The sequence below is a fragment of the Cetorhinus maximus genome, chromosome 22 (assembly GCF_964194155.1).
Source record: "Cetorhinus maximus chromosome 22, sCetMax3.hap1.1, whole genome shotgun sequence".
Taxonomy (NCBI): domain Eukaryota; kingdom Metazoa; phylum Chordata; class Chondrichthyes; order Lamniformes; family Cetorhinidae; genus Cetorhinus; species Cetorhinus maximus.
Window position 1 is genome coordinate 40,060,302 of NC_135900.1, and position 17,925 is coordinate 40,078,226.

The following is a 17,925-nucleotide window of genomic DNA, read 5'->3' on the forward strand; positions in this document are numbered from 1 at the left end:
CCGCTTTAGTGCCTGATTGTCACTTAATATGGTGGGCCTGCCCCAAAGGAGGTGGTGAGGGGCTCTCGCTGGCTTTCCAACCGGTGGGTGAGATCCCCATCGCCTGGATTAAAAACTGCCCAGTGTCTTAAGCAATAGTCATATAGGGAAATAAACAATATTAACTGTTTTTGCTCTGAATAGTGAACATTGCCTTCATTGATTTCTTTTTTCGTTTTTCTTGTCTGTCTATATGAATTGTAAGGAAAGCTTAAGATCATTACAGAGCTCTAGTCATGCACATCCATCCCTTAAAATAAGTTTATTTCAGTTTCCCAATTGATCTGTTGATCATTGTCTTGTTTGTTTGTGATGCACCCTTCAACTGGGAGCCCACTGACTCCTTATTCGGTATCACTTGCTGACAAAACATTGCTTTGCTGACCAAGCTTGTTCTTGCCAAATATTATCCATTTCTTGAAGAGCAGCATGACCATTTTATTATTTCTACCTATAGTATAAGCCTACAAGCCTTTTTATGTGAAAAGAAAGTGAAAAACCGTAATCATACAAGATTAAACCAAACCATAATCCTACATATACATATATATAAGAATAGAATATCTTACAGAGTTAAGAGTGCTTTATAAATTATAAGATTTGATGTATCCTTTGGAGAGCCGTCTTGAGTTCATATTTGTTAAAAATGTTAGTGTAATTTAAAAAATTAGGGGAAACTTTAAAGTGGCATAGTAAGTCCTTCTTAAATTACCTGATCCAACAGCTGTGATGTGGATAATTAATACTACCTTTGCTTTAAGGTAAGGAATCATAGTTCCTAGATTTCATTTTTTATCTATCTTGGGAAACCTATACACTAAGGAACGTACAGAGTTGATAATGAGTGGGGAGAGAACAATAATGTTCACATCATCGTGAAACATTGAAAATTTTGCAGTAAAGACATCGGCCTGAATTTTCACGTGAGCTTGGGAAAACCTGACATGTGTACTTTTTCACCTTCCAAAATGCACATCTGGCCTATGTGTGACTTTGCCCGGGATTCTTGTCTTTTCAAACAGGGGGTTTGGGTTCACAGTCCATTTTGTGAACTGCGATGGAATGCCTGAGGAGTGTGGGTGTGGAGGAGGGCCAGTTAGAAGGCCTGTCTCAGTTCTCCAGCACAGCAGTCCTGTTCCCAACATTGCTTAAAGGCCCCCTAAACCTCACTTCCCACCCTCCTCACTCACTCTCCCACCCATGCCACGTAGTATGCACTATTTATAGCTTATAGGCAATGGGAATATTTTAAAATCATTGACAAAATTAAACCTCTAAAATCAATAAAACCCTGAATTCAAACGCAACTATTATTGATACTGGAAAAAATTACTCCAGTGCAAAAAAAACAGTGATCCTTTAAGTGCCTATTGCATTTGTAAACAAATAAGAAACCACATCAAAGGCATATTTTGTTATTACAACACCTTAAAACTTTTGATCGTTCTTTGATCAGTAGACTGCCTGCTGAACTGAAGCTATTAGGAAGCTTTTGAAACTCATCCAAGCATTCATAATGTCGACAGCTGTCACAGCAAAAGCCTTCAGCTACATTGTCTAAAACTGACAGAACGGAATGATGCCCTATTTCCATTTCAAAGCAGAGACCTGTCAATCAAGGAAGGAGAGCAAATGCAGAGATTTTGTTCAACTTTCTAAAGCAGGGTTTTTTTATCAGCCAGAGCTGTCAGTCAATTTAAGTCAGAGCACAAAACACGGCAGCAGAGGCTGACATGACTTTAAAAAAATATTTTTTGATGCATTATGGCACTTTTGAGAATTGGATAAATACTGTAATGCATAACAACAATTACATAATGCTGGTCAATGTAAGGGTCAACTTATCTTTGCAGGACAGATCCCTGTGATGAATCACTGCATTAAAAACATATCTACATTACAGCATCTAATAATAACAAATTAAGATGTCAAAGCATTTTACAGTTACCTTTCAGAATGTTGCCACCTCTTTAGCAGGCTAAGCCCCACTGGTCATGAACTCCCCAAGTTCAAGTGTCTTTTTAGGGCTTCCAAAATCCACAACAGCACATGGAGATTGTGTGTGTGAGGAAATGTCGTTTTCCTGTGGCCCTTACAATGGGGACCACAACCTTGGAAGAGATGCATGTGTGTTTTGCACCCAAGGCCTTCCCAACTTGCCAAAAGGCCGCACAAAAATGATATGGGGTCGGAACGGCACAGGAAAATTGCTTTTCGAGCAAGCATTTCGTGACTCAATCTGTAGCTCCATTGGGAGATGAATATCCGGCCCATAATTTCACATGTCTAAGGAAAATCAAAGTGAATTATGTTTGTCTTGCATTTTGAGATCAAGCTGCATTGACTACTGTGAGCATTGCTTTCTGTTAATCAGTTCTCCCATTGCTATTACAGATTGCGTTTGATGATGAACAAGAAGTGGTGGTATATGATCAGTGTACACAAGATGTCAGTGCGATTTCCTCGGATTGCTTTCTTTCTGTTCTTCTGAGCAAACTGGAGAAGAGTTTTAACAACGTGTCCCTCCTCATAGGTAGGATCTACCATTATCTCAGAGTTTCTGCAAAAGAAAAAAATACAGGATAAATGAATTAATGTAATGCTCTATGCAGAATGTACAGAATTCACTGAACTTCTAAAATTCCTAGAAATTCACTTTTTATACCATATTAAGTAAGTAGCATAAAGTGTAAAAGTTATATTGGCCTGGATTTTGCTGTCAGCAGCAAAGCCATGGCACCTCATTATTCACCTCACGTACAATTGCACAAAATATTTTACAGGCTTGTCAGTGAGGATTTCCACTCAGCTGTCCCCATTTCAATGTGGTGCCCCCAAGTCAGATCTGTGGCGTCTGTGAACAGGGCAAACAACAGCAAGGCTCTTCAACCAATTAGACTGAAGCATCCTCTCTGTGTGAGACACAGTCTAAACCCAGACCAAAAAAGCCCAGGAAATATAGGCCAATTGTTCACCAAATTATATTTGAAAAAATTGCAACAGCTTTGATTGGAAACATACTTGGGGTATGGGTTTCATGAAACTATTTGTTATGTACTGGCCATGAAATAGGGAGAGATAAAAGCCCTAGTATAGACGGGGCAGAAGATGTCATTAAAATTAAATGATAAAAACAGGTTTAAAAAAAACAAGTGTTCTGCATTCCAAAAAATTGAAGACACAATTGTATGGTGTATATATATGAATGAACAAAGCATTCAAAAAAAATGAAGAATTAGAAACATTAATAACCATGGAGGGATATAGCATCATAGCTATTAAGAATATATGGCATAAGTTTGAACAAACTGGAATGTAATAGTCTTGGCTATAGTGTTTTCAGGAGAAATGGGGAGGAAATGAAAAGGGATGAGGCAGCAGTGTTAGTGAGGGATTCCATCAGAGCCCAACAATTTAAGGGTGTCCTGGGGGTTTGTGTTGAGACAGAGTCCATATGGATAGAGTTAAGAAAGAGGAAGGGCAATTCCTGATGTGCATTATAGGCCACCAATCAAGATCTGTAGACAGTTCAGATATGTAAGAAAAACAACATTAGTTCTAAGAGATTTTAACTATTCCAAGATGGGCCAAAATAAAGGTATTCTAAGTTGAGAAACTAGAGAATACATTTTAGAATGCATTCAGGACCTGTTCCTAGATGAGCATGTTTCTAGCCCAAGAAGGAAAGGTGTATTGCTTGATGTAGTTCTGGGAAGTTAAGTTGCTAGATATCAGAGTAGGAGAACAATTGGAAATAGTGACCAGAACATGGGTTCACTAAGAGTAGAAAAGAAAAGAATAATAGTCAAAGATAAAGGTGTTGGTCTGGAAAAAAGCTGTGTTCAATGAGATCAAAGTGAACCTGGCCCAAATTAACTTCATACAAATGGTAGCAAATGGGTCAACAATGGAAAAATCTTCAAATATGAAATAGAAAGAAAATAAATAAACAGAAATGGTAGAGTATTCTACAACCACATAGATAACAAAAGGAAAACTCAGAATAGAGTTAGGGCCACAAAGAAATATACATGAAAACCTCACAGAAAATAATGGGGAAATTGCTTGACCAGCCTTACTGAATTTTTTGGAGAAGTAACGGAAAGTGTAAACATGACTCGTAGTTGAAATATATTTGGATTTTCAAAAGGCATTTGACAAAATAACAGGTAACATGACTAAGGTCAGAACACGCGGTCTGGAATTTTCCCATCCCCAATCAGAAGCGAACAGACTCAGGAAGGCAAATAAAACGACTGCAAGCAGTGCAGCTAGAAAGCCCGCCTCTGTTTCCATCCTCTGCAATTTTCCCAAGGGCTGGGAAGGAGTGAGCCTTGCTGCTATTAACAAGTTTATTTACATCGTGGTGGGCTTATTAAGAGACCATCTCTGGAAAGTTCTGTGGTTTTTTAGCGAGGGAGCCAGGGTTCAGCAGTAGTCTGGCAATACACCAGCTGTATGGAGGCAAGAACCATGAGTTGGGAGATGGGATGTATTTTAAAAGGTAAATAAAATGGGTTTGCCTCCTCCATCAGAAAATTATGGGTACTGCAGCATTATTTGGATCTGTGTTCATGAAGATGAGTTATGTTAGTGATACGAATGGAACTACCCATTAAATAATGTAATTTCCAAATTTTTACTTGACATTATTGTACATGTTATAGAAATTACTAGTTTCGTGTGTTATTAAGAGCGTAATGAACTGCTAGCAATGAACAGCAACCTGGTTGCTCATGTGCACCTCTTTTTGGGCAAAAGCAGACAATACCTGTGCAATTGCTTACCCATCCTCTGATGGGGAAATATGAATAGCAGCAGGCTACCTTACAAAATGGGAGATTTTTTCTCATTAAAAAAGTGAATGTTATACCAGATTCTTGCTGTTAATTATTCTGAATTCTGCCAACTGGCAAGCTATCTAGTAAAAGATCAACATTGGAAATGTGGAAAAGTCTTGAAATGAATTTAAAACGTACATAAAATTAAATAAATTATAAAATATATTTTATAGTATTGTAAGTATAGCCCTGTAAAATAAGTAGCAGTTTCTAATTTTTTGAACACTTTCAATTGCTTTTATATTTTCAGTTTAAACAGCTGCTGAGATTAGCTATTCTGTGGTCAGGTTGTTTATTTGTGGAATTTATGGGCTCTTGGATGCATTCCAGCTTTTTAGTGTGTTTATAAATACTGTACTGAGTTTACACAGCTGTTATTAAGGGTCAATTTTTTTCTATTTGGAGGATTTATGGGCTCTTGGATGCATTCCATCTTTTATAATAGGACTTGAGTTTATATGTTAATAAAGTGGATTGGAGGTTGGGGAATGGTGGAGGGTAGGTGGGCTGCGGGGGGATGGATGGGTCAGTGGGGTGGGAGGTTTGATGGAATAGGTGGAGATTGGGTGGGGGATGTGGTTGGGTCCGTGGGTAGGGTAGATACATTTAAATTTTAGAATACTTGAAATACTTCTAAAATACTTTAAAATACATTTTGAGGCCTCCTGATACAGCTAAACATTCACCGCTCATTCCTTTGAGATTTGAGCCAATGTATTTGGGAATGGATAGGAACTGCCTGATCTGGAATTGGCCCTCCCCCACTCTTGGCATGGGGGTGTCAATGAGGGCAGTAGACCTATCTCCAATTAGACCCCAACCCTGGGAAAATCCCACTTCCTGGCAGGCTAGTGTCTCGCCCAGAAGACAGGAAGGAAAATATATGTCAGCCTGGCTACTTTATAAAATTATTTCTTTAAATGGACAAAGGCTTTACCCTGACATGCCTGACTAGCCATGACTTATGCCAGAGGAATTTCTAGCCTTCAGACAATGGCAGAGACTTGTTATCTCTGAAAAGGCGCTAATGCCCCTCCACCCCCCCTCCCCCTGGAATTGCACAAAGATTCTGCATTTCTAAAGCAGAATTCTGACCACCGGAGATGGGGTGTCTGTGAGGAGAAAGGGGCTCTGAACATTTCTGTTAAACATCTCAAGATTCCAGACCTGGAAAATTTATCCTTTATCCAAAACCCAAAGCAAGAGGTGGGAGATATGTCACATGACCTCCCCCAAACTGCTAGAACCTGTAATATTGCCATGTGGAACTGAACCCAGGCAGTCTACCATTTTCCATCAACAGAGCAGCAGTGGAGCCAGGGTTCTGTCCAGGTTTTAAATTACCTGGCCCTCGTCTACACTGCATGCTCCTGGAACATCTGAACTTCCGAATCTGTGCCTACAAGACTAATTCAGCACTACGTGCCTTGTCCCATCGTGGAAGTCATCGCCTCTGGAAAAGTGGATCACCCTGCAACAGTTTCACCTGCTAACCCCTGAATGAATAAACCATTGGACTGTTTTTGATTCTGGACTCTGGACTCACATGAAACCATAATTCTTATTTTGTCTGTGGCCTTTGCTCTGAACCAATTCCTTTCCCTATCCCTCTTTTATTGTATGAATGCAAAAATGGGCAGATGTTGCGAACTCCCTCCCTGCGTTTTGAGTGAGAGAGAAATAAATTAACCCTCAGGGTAAAAATCAATCTCGAGTTTGCTGTGGGGTTATTGATAAGAGGATTGGATCACTCCAAAACTGATGGGTTGGGGCAAATACACAGCAGCTTACAAAGGGGGAAATCAAAATTCAAAAATGCCTTTCTATTTATGGATCGGTAGTGAGAGAAGAAATCAGCTGTTTAAATTAACCCCCCCCTCCCCCTTTGTTGCTTGTAACATTAGCAATGGAGGCATGTTCATGACCTGGGATTGGTCTGCCTCGCAATTTTCTCCTCCATCAGCAAAATCTGGCCTGTGAAGCCAGGAAACACATAGCGGAATGATTAACAAGTTGGCTATAAAACAGAAAGCAGAGACTAGGGATTAAAGGAAGTTACTCAGTCTGGCAAAAGATGCAAAATGGCATCCACAAGAATCAGTACTAGAACCGTTGTTGTAACTGTGTGTGTGGTGTTTTGCCTTGTTTTAATGCCCTTATAAATTGCTTTGCTACTTTTGGTGATGTATTTGTACCATTAGATCCTTCCTGCTCCTATACCCTATTTAGAAACTCATTTTCCAAAATGTGCCACCTTACACTTGTCTATATTGAAATTTATTTGCCAATTACACATCCATTTTGCAAGTTTATCAATGTCTTCCTACATTTTGTCATACTATATTTATTAAGTTGATTTTATATTAAGTATGGTGGTGCTGGAAGGGATTATTATGTATATTTCCTGCAGAGTGTGAAATGGTTCTGAGAGTGGAGTAATGAGCAATTCGATAGAAGCATTATTAATCATATTAATAGGAGACTCAATAGTTCAGATCAAAAGTCCCAGATGCTTTATCACCTCACAGTTCTACAGTGAGAGATGTTTTTCAAAAATTGGAAAAGATCCTGGAAGGTAGCTATGTGGTTCCATGTTGGAACCAGCAATATAAGAAAGGTTAGGCTTGAAGTCTTGTGAATGCAGTTTGGGAGATCTGGAAACAGGTTTAGGAGCGGAACTTAAACAGAGATGATCTCTGTATTGCTCCACTGGTGTGAGAATAGGGAAGGTTAGGAAATTTAGGAAGCTCAGCTGGAAAACAGCAGTAAAAGAGAGAGTACGGAGAAGGATTAAAGAGAAGAAAATCCAATCAAGCAGTTATAATGAGTTAAAAGACTGCGAGATAAAGGAACAAGGTGTTGGATTGGACAAAAAAAAATCAAGAGGTAAAGCAAATAGAAGTGTATGTATTGTAATATTCAGAGTATGGGAAATCAACAAGGGGAATTAGAAGCAATTGTGTTTGAGAAAGCCTTTGACGATATCACACAGGAGTTGTTTGAAGCAGATTGGTGCTATAGACTGAAGGATTAAAAACTAGTTAGAAGGGAGCAAAGAGACTTAGGGCGGAATTTTACGCCGGACGGAATTTACAGTCCTGCTGAAGTCAATGGACTTTTGAATGGTCCGCCGCATTTTAAGACCCCGCCCAGACCGGGCTGCAAAATTCCGCCCTTAGAGTTATAGTCAGGTTCTGAGTGGGTGGAAGCGAGTAGTGGTGTCCTGTTGCGCACTATTCTACAACAACTACTGTTCACCTAATGCATTAATAATTTGGATACAGAGCTAAAAGGAGTATTGTCCAAATTTGCATTTGATACTAAAATAGGAGGCATAGTAAATCATTCTGAGGACCAACAAAAGCTGCAATACATTATAAATAAAATGGTGGAATGAACAAAAAAGTGGCAAAATAAAGTACATTTAAGATGGTACATTTGAAATGATATATTTGGTAAAAAGTATTAATTATATTTTGAATACACAATGGTTAGATAATATGGAAGGACAGAGGGATTTGGGATTGAGTCAACAAGTCATTAAAAGCATTGACTCGGTCAGATAAAGCCATAGGGTTAGAGCATAAGGTATGATATGTAGAAGTAGATTTATGGAAAAACTTATTAAGACCCACAGTTGGAGTACTGTGTGCTGTTCTGGGTTTCACACTATAGGAAGGATGTTGAGACAATTTAAGGATGCAGTGCAGATTCACTAGGATGCTGCTGGGTATGGGGAAAAAGAGACATGAAGAAATACCACTAGTTATTTTTAATAAGTTATTGTTTGTAACTTGTAGTGATGTTCCAATGATGCATTGAAGAGTTTGGCACATTCTGTCATACCTGCTTTCTTGTGCAAAACCTAATTCCTGCAGTCGAAGAACTAAGTGTGCCTTCGTTAGTTGAAGTCAGGTAATGCTTCCGGGAATTTTCATAAAATTGTGGAGCTCCACTGGTATCCAGGAAGTATTCTAGTTGCATGCACATGCACACCAGTAGCGTTCTATAGTAGAGGACATCAGTGAGTCCAGCGTGTATGGCTAATGTAAATTACACTTGTGCATTGTTACTGAGCTCCAGAGGTCAGACTGATGGCTGTTGATACATACAGCATTGTGATGCCTGTTATAGTGAGGTTGATAGCAGGGCCCGTGAAGGGGTGTGCACATGGTGCTAATCACAGGGACCCTGGCCTTCAAGGGGCCAGAGCTCGTGCAGCACCTCCCCTCTCTTAAGTGGCAGCCTTACATCTCAATGGGCTCGTAAACAAGCGCACGATGAGTGCTCTTTTCTGGGACAAAGTTCTGAGTATAAATTGTTATTGGAGCAAGAGCCTGAGCCTGCATGGCCATTTGTTTTGACAGCCAGGGTGCATTGCATGTGATTTAGTCCACCCTTGGTTGCACTCTCGCCCTCCCACGCAGGCACCAGTCTCCTAAAGGACTACAGGAATCAGTGGCAGAGTAGGGAGGCCAGGAGTTGACAATTGCAGTTGGGCCGGTGCAGCTGGAGTGTTTGACAGGGTGGGGAGGAAGCATGTCTTGCCACCTTCACAGCCATCTTGAACTCCCCCTCAGCGATATTAATCTCCAAACTTCCTGGGGGTAGTGATGGAGAGTGTGAGAGAAAGAGAGAGAGAGAGAGAGAGAGAACCCTGAGACTGGGAGTGAGCTGGACATGAACACAAACACATGCACACACGCGCGCATATGCACACATCCACACACCGGACCAGGAGAGGAAGAAAACCCTGAAAAGCAACCACTTTTGTATGAATTCTGCTGAGGCCAGCTTGGAGTGTACACCACCAGAAAAGGTATAAAAGGTTTTATTAGTTAGCTGTGATGCTTGGCACTTTTTAATGGTCATTTTTGTAAATTATCAATTTATTGCTTTAACATGATGTGCAAACCAGATCTTAGGCAGCTGCTGCTGGGTTTCTTGCAAAACCTGATTGCTGTTTGGAGGGCTGGCCAAAGGGGTTATTTTTGCTTCAATAGAAACAGGAAATGTTGGAAATGCTCAGCATGTCTGGCGGCATCTGTGCAGAGAGAAAACCAGAGATCAGTGACCCTTCATCAGTACTAGTGCAGATCATGGACCTGAAGTGTTGACCCTGTTTCTTTCTCCACAAATGCTGCCTGGTCTGCTGAGTATTTCCAGCATTTTCTGTTTATATTTCAGATTTCCAACATCTGCAATACTGTACTTTGCTCTCCTAGTATATGCTCCACTCTGGGCATTTGTAAGTGTGGTTAGTTTCAATTTAAAATGAGAAAATATTCATCACTCAATGCAAAGTGTAATTTTTCTGTTAACAAAGCCCACTTGTGTGGATAAAAATAGCACATTATTGCAGGTGAATTGGTTGGTATGCTCCCTGATGAACCACTGCTTTGGATCTTCCACTTGCCTACAATAATACTTGTGGGTTATATCAATGCTATGATCGTTGCTTCATTTGTGAACTTAAGGTTGTGACCAATATGTAGCATAAACATCTATTGTTCTAATGTTGCTAAAACCAATATCAGCCTTTATCAGATATTTGCTGATAGGACACTTATTGGTTTGTCTTACTAAAAATAGAGGGAGTGGCATGACATGAATGGCAAATTTATCTTATGCCTAGTATAACAGTTCCCAGTGAGCTCACCAGGAAATTCCAATAAAATGTTAAATGGTTGACAAAAGATCAGTTTGCAATTTTTTTTACAAAGGTTATTGCACTTGGGAAAAACTTCAAAGTTGTGCTGCATATATTGCAACTTCATCAGGCCTACAAACTGCTGAAAACCACAAAAATTTGTATTTATATTGTGTCTTTAAAATAGTAAAATGTGCCAAAGCGCTTCCCAGGAGGGTGATCAAACAGATTTGATGCCAAACCACCTAAGATGTTAGGGCAGATGAGAGGTAGGTTTTAAGGAGCATCTTAAAGGAGGAAAGGGTGGCAGAGAGGCTTAGCAAGGACTTAGGACCTTTGCAGCTGAAGGCACACTGTCAGTTTTGGAGCTATTAAAATTTGGGATGCTCAAGAGGCCAGAGTTGGGATGCTATCTTGGAGGGTTATAAGCAATGTATCCTCTAATTTTTTTGGAGTGTGCAGGCAATTTGTTTAACCCATTTAAACTTTTTTGTCTGGCCACACTTGCATGGAAACTTAAAGCCTTGTGCACGGCCTGAATGGGAACTTTCGAGGGTGGCTGTGTGGCATAGAGAGAATGTTGATTGTGGCTGTGTGGCATAGAGAGAATGTTGATTGTGGCTGTGTGCCAAAGAGAGAACGTTAATTGTGGCTGTGTGGCATAGAGAGAACGTTGATTGCAGGGCTGGAGAAGATGACAAACTTAGGGAGGGGTGAAGTCTTGAAAACGAGGGTGAGAATTTTAAAATTGACGTGCTGCCAATACAGGTCAGCGAGAACAGGGGTGATTGGTGAATGGTTAGACCACAGCTGGAATTTTGTGCACAGTTCTGGTCACCCCATTATGGGAAGGACATAATTGCTCTGGAGAGAGTACAGAGGAGATTTACAAGAATATTGCCAGGGCTTGAAAATTGTAGCTATGAGGAAAGATTGGATAGGCTAGGGTTGTTTTTCATGGAACTTAGGAAGCTGAGACCTGATTGAGGTGTACAAGATTATGAGGGGCCTAGATAGAGTAGACAGGGATGTCCTGTCTCCGCTAGCAGAAAGGTCAATTCCCAGAGGGCATGGATTTCAGGTGATTGGTAAAAGGATTAATGGGGACATGAGGAAAAACTTCTTCACCCAGAGGGTGGTGGGTGTTTGGAATTCGCTGCCTGTTTGATGGTGGAGGCAGAAACCTCAACTCATTTAAAAGGCACCTGGATCAGCGCCTAAAGTGCTGTAACCTGCAAGGCTACGGACTGTGTGCTGGAAGGTGGGATTGGAATGAACAGCTAGTTTTTTATTTTTTATTTTTTTGGCTGGCACAATCACACTGGGCTAAATGGCCTCTTTCTGTGCTGTAACTTTTCTATGGTTCTATGTTGCCTGTGGCCATACTCGCACCACAGAACCAGAGTTGTGGATGACCTCAGCTGTATGCAAATTAGAACATGGGAGGCCAGCCAGGAATGTACAGGAATAGTCCAGTGTTTTTTTGGATGATGTCAAGGAGAAGTGGTGTGTAGATGAGAAAAAAGAGGGCTAGGGATAGATCCTTGGGGACACCAAAGATAATGGGGTATAAGAGTGGGCAAGGAAGCCATTTCTGGCGATTCTCTAGCTACAACTGGATACATAAAAATGGAACCAGCTTGCTGCAGTCCCACCTAGCTGGAAGGTGGTGGCGAGGCTTTGGAGAAGTGATCAACCATGTCAAAGGCTGCTGACAAGTTGGGAAGGTGGGGTAATTTACTTAATTGGAAATAAAATTTGAATACACAAGAAATTATATTCCTGTAACATTTCTGTGTTCAAATTTTAGTAATAGTGATTCTCTCATGGTATTTTTTTGTCAATTGTTATATTTATTTATGTATAGGTGGTGGCATTAACTGGGGTTTCACTTAAAAACATACATAAAGACATTTATGAAACTGTGTGGTTGAATTAGAAGGTACATGCTTGTAATGTTTAACTCTGTAAATAAATGTAAGACTGGGTAAAGGTTGGCTCTAGTGCTGTCCTTCAACTGGCTTTCTGTAAAGTAACACCGCTAACAGTAGGTTGAATGATATGGACAGGAACATTACACCATGTAATATGTAATTGTTTATTCTGCCTAATTAAAAAGTCAAAATTGGATGAGCTAATTACTATTCAGGTTAGAGGGCAGAACTCTGACTTTGTTTGCAGAAAGATTAACTCAGCCAGCAGATATTGTGGTTCCAGTATTTTCTGTACATTCCAAATCACTGACTTTGTTTCTTTATAGTTTTATTTTGAGTGTGGCATAGAAACTTACAGTGCACTGTGTGACATCTGTGGTATGGTGAACAGATAATGTACACCAGATGCACCATTTTTATAGTGAATCTTCATTGCGGAGTATGTGCTGTTATGGCTTATAATTATAATTATCAAGGTCACTGATTTACACTGAATAAATACAGCCAATCTTCCTGATTTTTGCCTCCGGGTGCAAAGATCAAGAACAGAAGGGGGCGGGGGGGCAGAAATCCGTTTTACCTTTGTACCATTTACATTTCCTGAGAATTTTAGGGGCTCTTCTGAGATTTCCCAGGCCTTCCTTGAGTGAGTGCTTGATATTGAGTTTGGGTGCACTGAGATTGGATTCATTTGGGGTGGGGGGAGTAATGTTATATGAGAGTGGTTAAAGAGTCTGCAGAAGTGGAAATTTTGCAGGAGTCGGACCACTGAGAGGGAAGGTCATGGTGCTTGGGAATACCTGATAGGTCTGTTAGAGCTTGGAGAGGAATGTTAAGATATAGTAGCACTTGGGTGAACCTTGCAACATGCAAGAGAGTTCAAGCATTGGGAGGGAGGCGGTAGGTTTGGTATAGGTTGTGTGGGAATCTTGGAGGGGTCTTACTGGGTGTGGAAGTTCTGGGAGGGAATCTTGGACAAGAGTACAATTGGGGCAGATGTGTAGGGTGTTTGTGACAAAAGCAGGGCAATAGGGGACCTGTGGGTGATAGGGGAATGGAAGTTTGATGTGGGTGCTCAGCAAGGGTTGGGGAAAGTGAGGTAGTTGAGGGAACTACGGGAACTCAGAATAAGGAGGATGGAGGAGTGTGGGAAGAGGGTAAAGGAGAATTAATTGGTGCTAAAAATCCAACTAAAATCTCATTTGAGTCATTAAGCTGAGAAGTGTAATTTTAGTTTGCTCAGGAGCTTAGAAATATATTATATGTACACTTAGTGCTCACAAAATAGGATGCACCTTCTCATTTATTGATTTGTTAGACTAGAACACTAGCCAATCAAACCAATCAAATGATTTGAACAAAATTATCCAGATCTTTTTGCTGCTTTCTCAGAAATTTAGATTTGCAATGTGTAAGGGTGTAAACATAAATAAAAACATGTTTCACCATAATGTAATTAAACTTGTTTATTTTATTTCTTGAAGACCTCAGTTTCTCTCAAAAGCCTGAGTTTGAAGCTTAAACTCTAACCTGGAGCTATCACTCCTGTTAACTTCGGGAAGGTGCCAGTTTGAGCAATGTGTAGGTACACAGTTGCCCATTGCACATCAGTAGGATTTCTTCCTTGCTAATGAAAGATTAATAGTTCTGTAACAAAAGAGCACAGCTGAGGCTACAAAAGTAAATGCAACGAGAAACTTTCCCAGAAAGGGTCAGAGAATATCAGTTGGTGAATCTTGCCAGCTTCCTGACGATGGATACAACATAGGCACAGGACGGCGTGCAGGTTAAAAACACGCCCATCTGTGCCAGGTGATGGTGCATGGACTCTGACTAAAGGAAAGGATAAACATCAATTTATTCAGATTTTTTGGTAAATAGTTTAGAATAAATTTTTCACCTGGATGAAGTGCGAACAGCGAATACTGACAACTTTTGTATCAGAATTTCCTCGTCTGCTTGTAAAATTTCAGCAACAGCTGTTCATATCTGTATCCTCGTTCAGTTGGTAAGGTGCGAGGAAACCAAACGAGGCAGACAAATGTTCTATACCTTTAAGTGAAACATCATTTTTCATGCTACTTGGAACTGATTTGGATTTTACCATTAGCTTTCTGCATTTGCAAAATCATTGTTATGTAGATGAAGATATTCAGAAGACTTTATTCATCCAGGAAAACAGTCCTATTGTTCTAATATACTGTACCTGAAATGTTATTTTGTATAAATTAATCCTCCGTAATCAAATTGTTATAAAGTGGCTAACTCAGTGCACAATTTATTCTTTTGTGAAGGTATGAAAGCTTGTTTAAACAGATATAAAGAATTGATGACGCTTTGCTGAGGCAACCTGATTAGTACCTTGCTCAGAGTTCAATGCAGCACAGACTCCCTTCCTTTCTTCTCCTTCCTCTTCACTTTTTTTAGTTTTTCATATTAATTGTATCACATCAAGATGCTGCACCTACATAAATCCATTGTGATTGTGCAAGAGTAAATGCTGTGTCCTTTGGGACAACTGCTTTTCATACAGACAGCCCCTCTGAGTTTTATGTAAGTCATATACCACAACTCGGAGTTGTGCAGTTTCTTTTTGCATGTTCCTTTTTTTCCTTTCTCTTCTCACTTGGCTGTGACTCATGTTGCAGTATAGTTCCAAAGCCACCTCAAACACTCTGCCAGCCTGCTTAAGCGAACATTAGTCACACATGAAAAGTATTCATGTGGGTCCAAATCCAATTCTCATTGATTATTCATCTATGTAGATCTTTCCCCCTCACTTATTGCTTAACAACCAAGAGCATGAACTCCTGAATAATACTTCTTCTCTCCCCTTTTCTAACTCAGCAAACAAAGTAAAAATTCAGAAAGAACATGAAAGATTGCACATCTCGGCTACAGTGAGGTAACTTGCAGTTTCTCTTTTGCTGCCTTAGTCGAGATCAGTGAACTCATGTAGACCATGGATTGAATATGTGATCTTCCTGGTCTGTTTAGGTTTGGTACTTTAACCGTAAATGATCCAGCGATAACACATTTCCCCACCGCAAACACTTGAGGCAGGATTTTACGCGTCGGCGAGTGGGGGGAACTCCTGACGTCACCGCGCCCCATTTACATTTTCAGGAAGGCAGGGGAGCAGCGAAATCAGCTGTGTGCCCGCCGACCTGTCAATGGCCAGAGTCAATTAAGTAATTAAAGGACCTGCCTGTCCAACCTTAAGGTTGGTGGGCAGGCCAAGAGCCCCGGCGCGAATTAGAAAAAGCATGAAACCACATCCACAGGCAGGATGAGGTTACATGTAGGTTTTTAAAAATTTTAATAAAGTTTTTGTGAAAATTATGGACATGTCCCAAGTCATGTGACATTGTCACATGAGGGGACATGTTAGGGAAATTTTATTTTTCTATTTTTAGGTTTTTTACATTTACAGTCGATCTCCCTGAGGCTGCACTTAGCCTCAGGGATATGAGTGCACTCTTTCGTGCACATGTAAAATGGTGCCGCGCCCCCGATCGGAAGTACGCCTGTGCACGCCCGCCATTCAACTTCGTCCTGACAGGGGGAAAATTCAGCCCTTGGTTTTGGTATTTCATTTTTAAATAAAATGAATGTTTTCCAAACCTCTTTTTTAGAGAAAAAAAAATTACTGGAGATTTTTAACCTTGGTGTTTGTTGAAAACATACTTATACCACCTGATATTTAATGAAGACTTGGTAAAGTCTAAGTTCACTGAAGCTTATGTGTCTTTTATGAAGCTAATAATAAGTTTATCATAGAATGTTACAGCACAGAAATGGGTCATTAGGCCAGGTGAGTTACCCAATCAATTCTCATTCTCCCGCCCATTCTTCACAACCATTAGTTCACAACAATATCAGTTAAACTTTTTTTACTGTCTATATTGAATGATTCAATTGATTAGTTTCTTTTATTAATCAGTTCTCATCTGTGAGAACAAATTGACAATTGCAGTATAACAGGAAGTGAGATTTTTGTAAAAAATGTGTTTATACACAAGACAATTTAATGTAGCATATAGATGCATTATTTTAGAAGGACAGGACATTATATTATGCATCACACAATGCATTATTCTGAAACTAAAGTGCAGGTGTATCTCTCTTTAATACAGTTTTATATAGTAATATTCAATCATGACAGGTTGTGCAGCTAAATTCAATAAATTTTGGAATTTGTGGATTGGCTCCAGAAAAAAAAAAGAAAATGAAAACTGTTGAATTGTTGTAAATTGACATTAATGAAACAGTTGGGTTTTATTGACAATCCTTTCAGAGAAGGTAACCCGGCATCCATACCTGGCATGACTTACATGTGACTCTAGCCCCATACTGCGTCTCTTAAAGCCTGATGTGGCTTAGTAAACCAATCAATTGTAAAAATGTTGTTCACCCACTTCCTCAGGGCATTTAAGAGCAGGTAATAAATGTAATCACGCCTGTGTTACCCACATCTCAAGTAAGGTACAGTCATTCAAGCTGATGATTTACTACATGATGTTCAGTAAATATAACCTGATTCTGATTCAAATGAGTGGAATGATGTGAATAAGTATGATAATCTTGAGGAATTTGCCAGTCCTATTGTGGCCTTGCTGGAACAGCAGAACAGTAGTCAATCTTTAGAAATATGAATGGACTTCAGCACAGTTAAATGTTATATATTTAATCCTGCAGAATTTTGCATGTTTGGGATATTAAATTATGTTTTTAGAAGGTAACTAATCCAGAACATAAATTTTCGAACAGTATTAATAACCAATATTTCTAGTCCTATGAATGCTGAGCTGTTCAGTCATTAATGGATGGAAGACGAAATTCGCCATCTGTTGTGGAACTCCGGCTAGCATGGCATATTTTGCCTTACTCAACACTATCATTTAAGCAGGAGTAATGAATGAAGGGGAAGAAATTTGTTCATGCAGCACTGAGTGATGCTATGCAGACTTGCCTCAATTCACCGTGAGCTCACAGTGCCATGGGTCGCTCGGGTAGTGGCCTGCACAGTGTTCTTCAACAATATTATTGGAGAATGCCACAAAGGCCATGTAGATAATGGCCTGCAGAGTTACCTACCCCTAGAGAATCGACATTAGTCTGTGTAATTCCACTATGACCAAATTTCTCCCCCCAAAGTCTTTTCTTGGGGTAGTTAGCTGTACTTGGGGCGTTTAAAATTTTCATGAATTAATGCAAGTTAATTGGGAAGATTTGAAGAAATGTGGTTTAGTTTACCAACAAATCATAGTGCATTGTTGCTGATGGCACCTGAGTTCTTCTCTAGCAATTGTCTCAGCCCAGAGCCCCGTTCAACTTATTTTTGGATTTTCAACCTCGAGGAATATGTAATTTTGAATCAAGCTCAGTTTTATAGAATTACATAGACTGTACAGCATAGGAAAAAAGGCCATTCAGCACAACTGATCAGTGCCGTGTGTGT

General features: G+C 39.9%; 1 protein-coding gene across 2 annotated transcripts in view; it reads left to right on the forward strand.

Annotated features, from left to right (window-relative positions):
* The window catches only part of dusp16 (dual specificity phosphatase 16), a 109,126-nt gene that overhangs the window by 63,884 nt on the left and 27,317 nt on the right, over positions 1 to 17,925 (forward strand). For both annotated transcript variants that reach the window (XM_078568141.1, XM_078568142.1), the window contains exon 3: positions 2,434 to 2,572. In XM_078568141.1, coding sequence (XP_078424267.1) covers positions 2,434 to 2,572 — 139 coding nt within the window. The remainder of the gene's footprint in view (positions 1 to 2,433; positions 2,573 to 17,925) is intronic.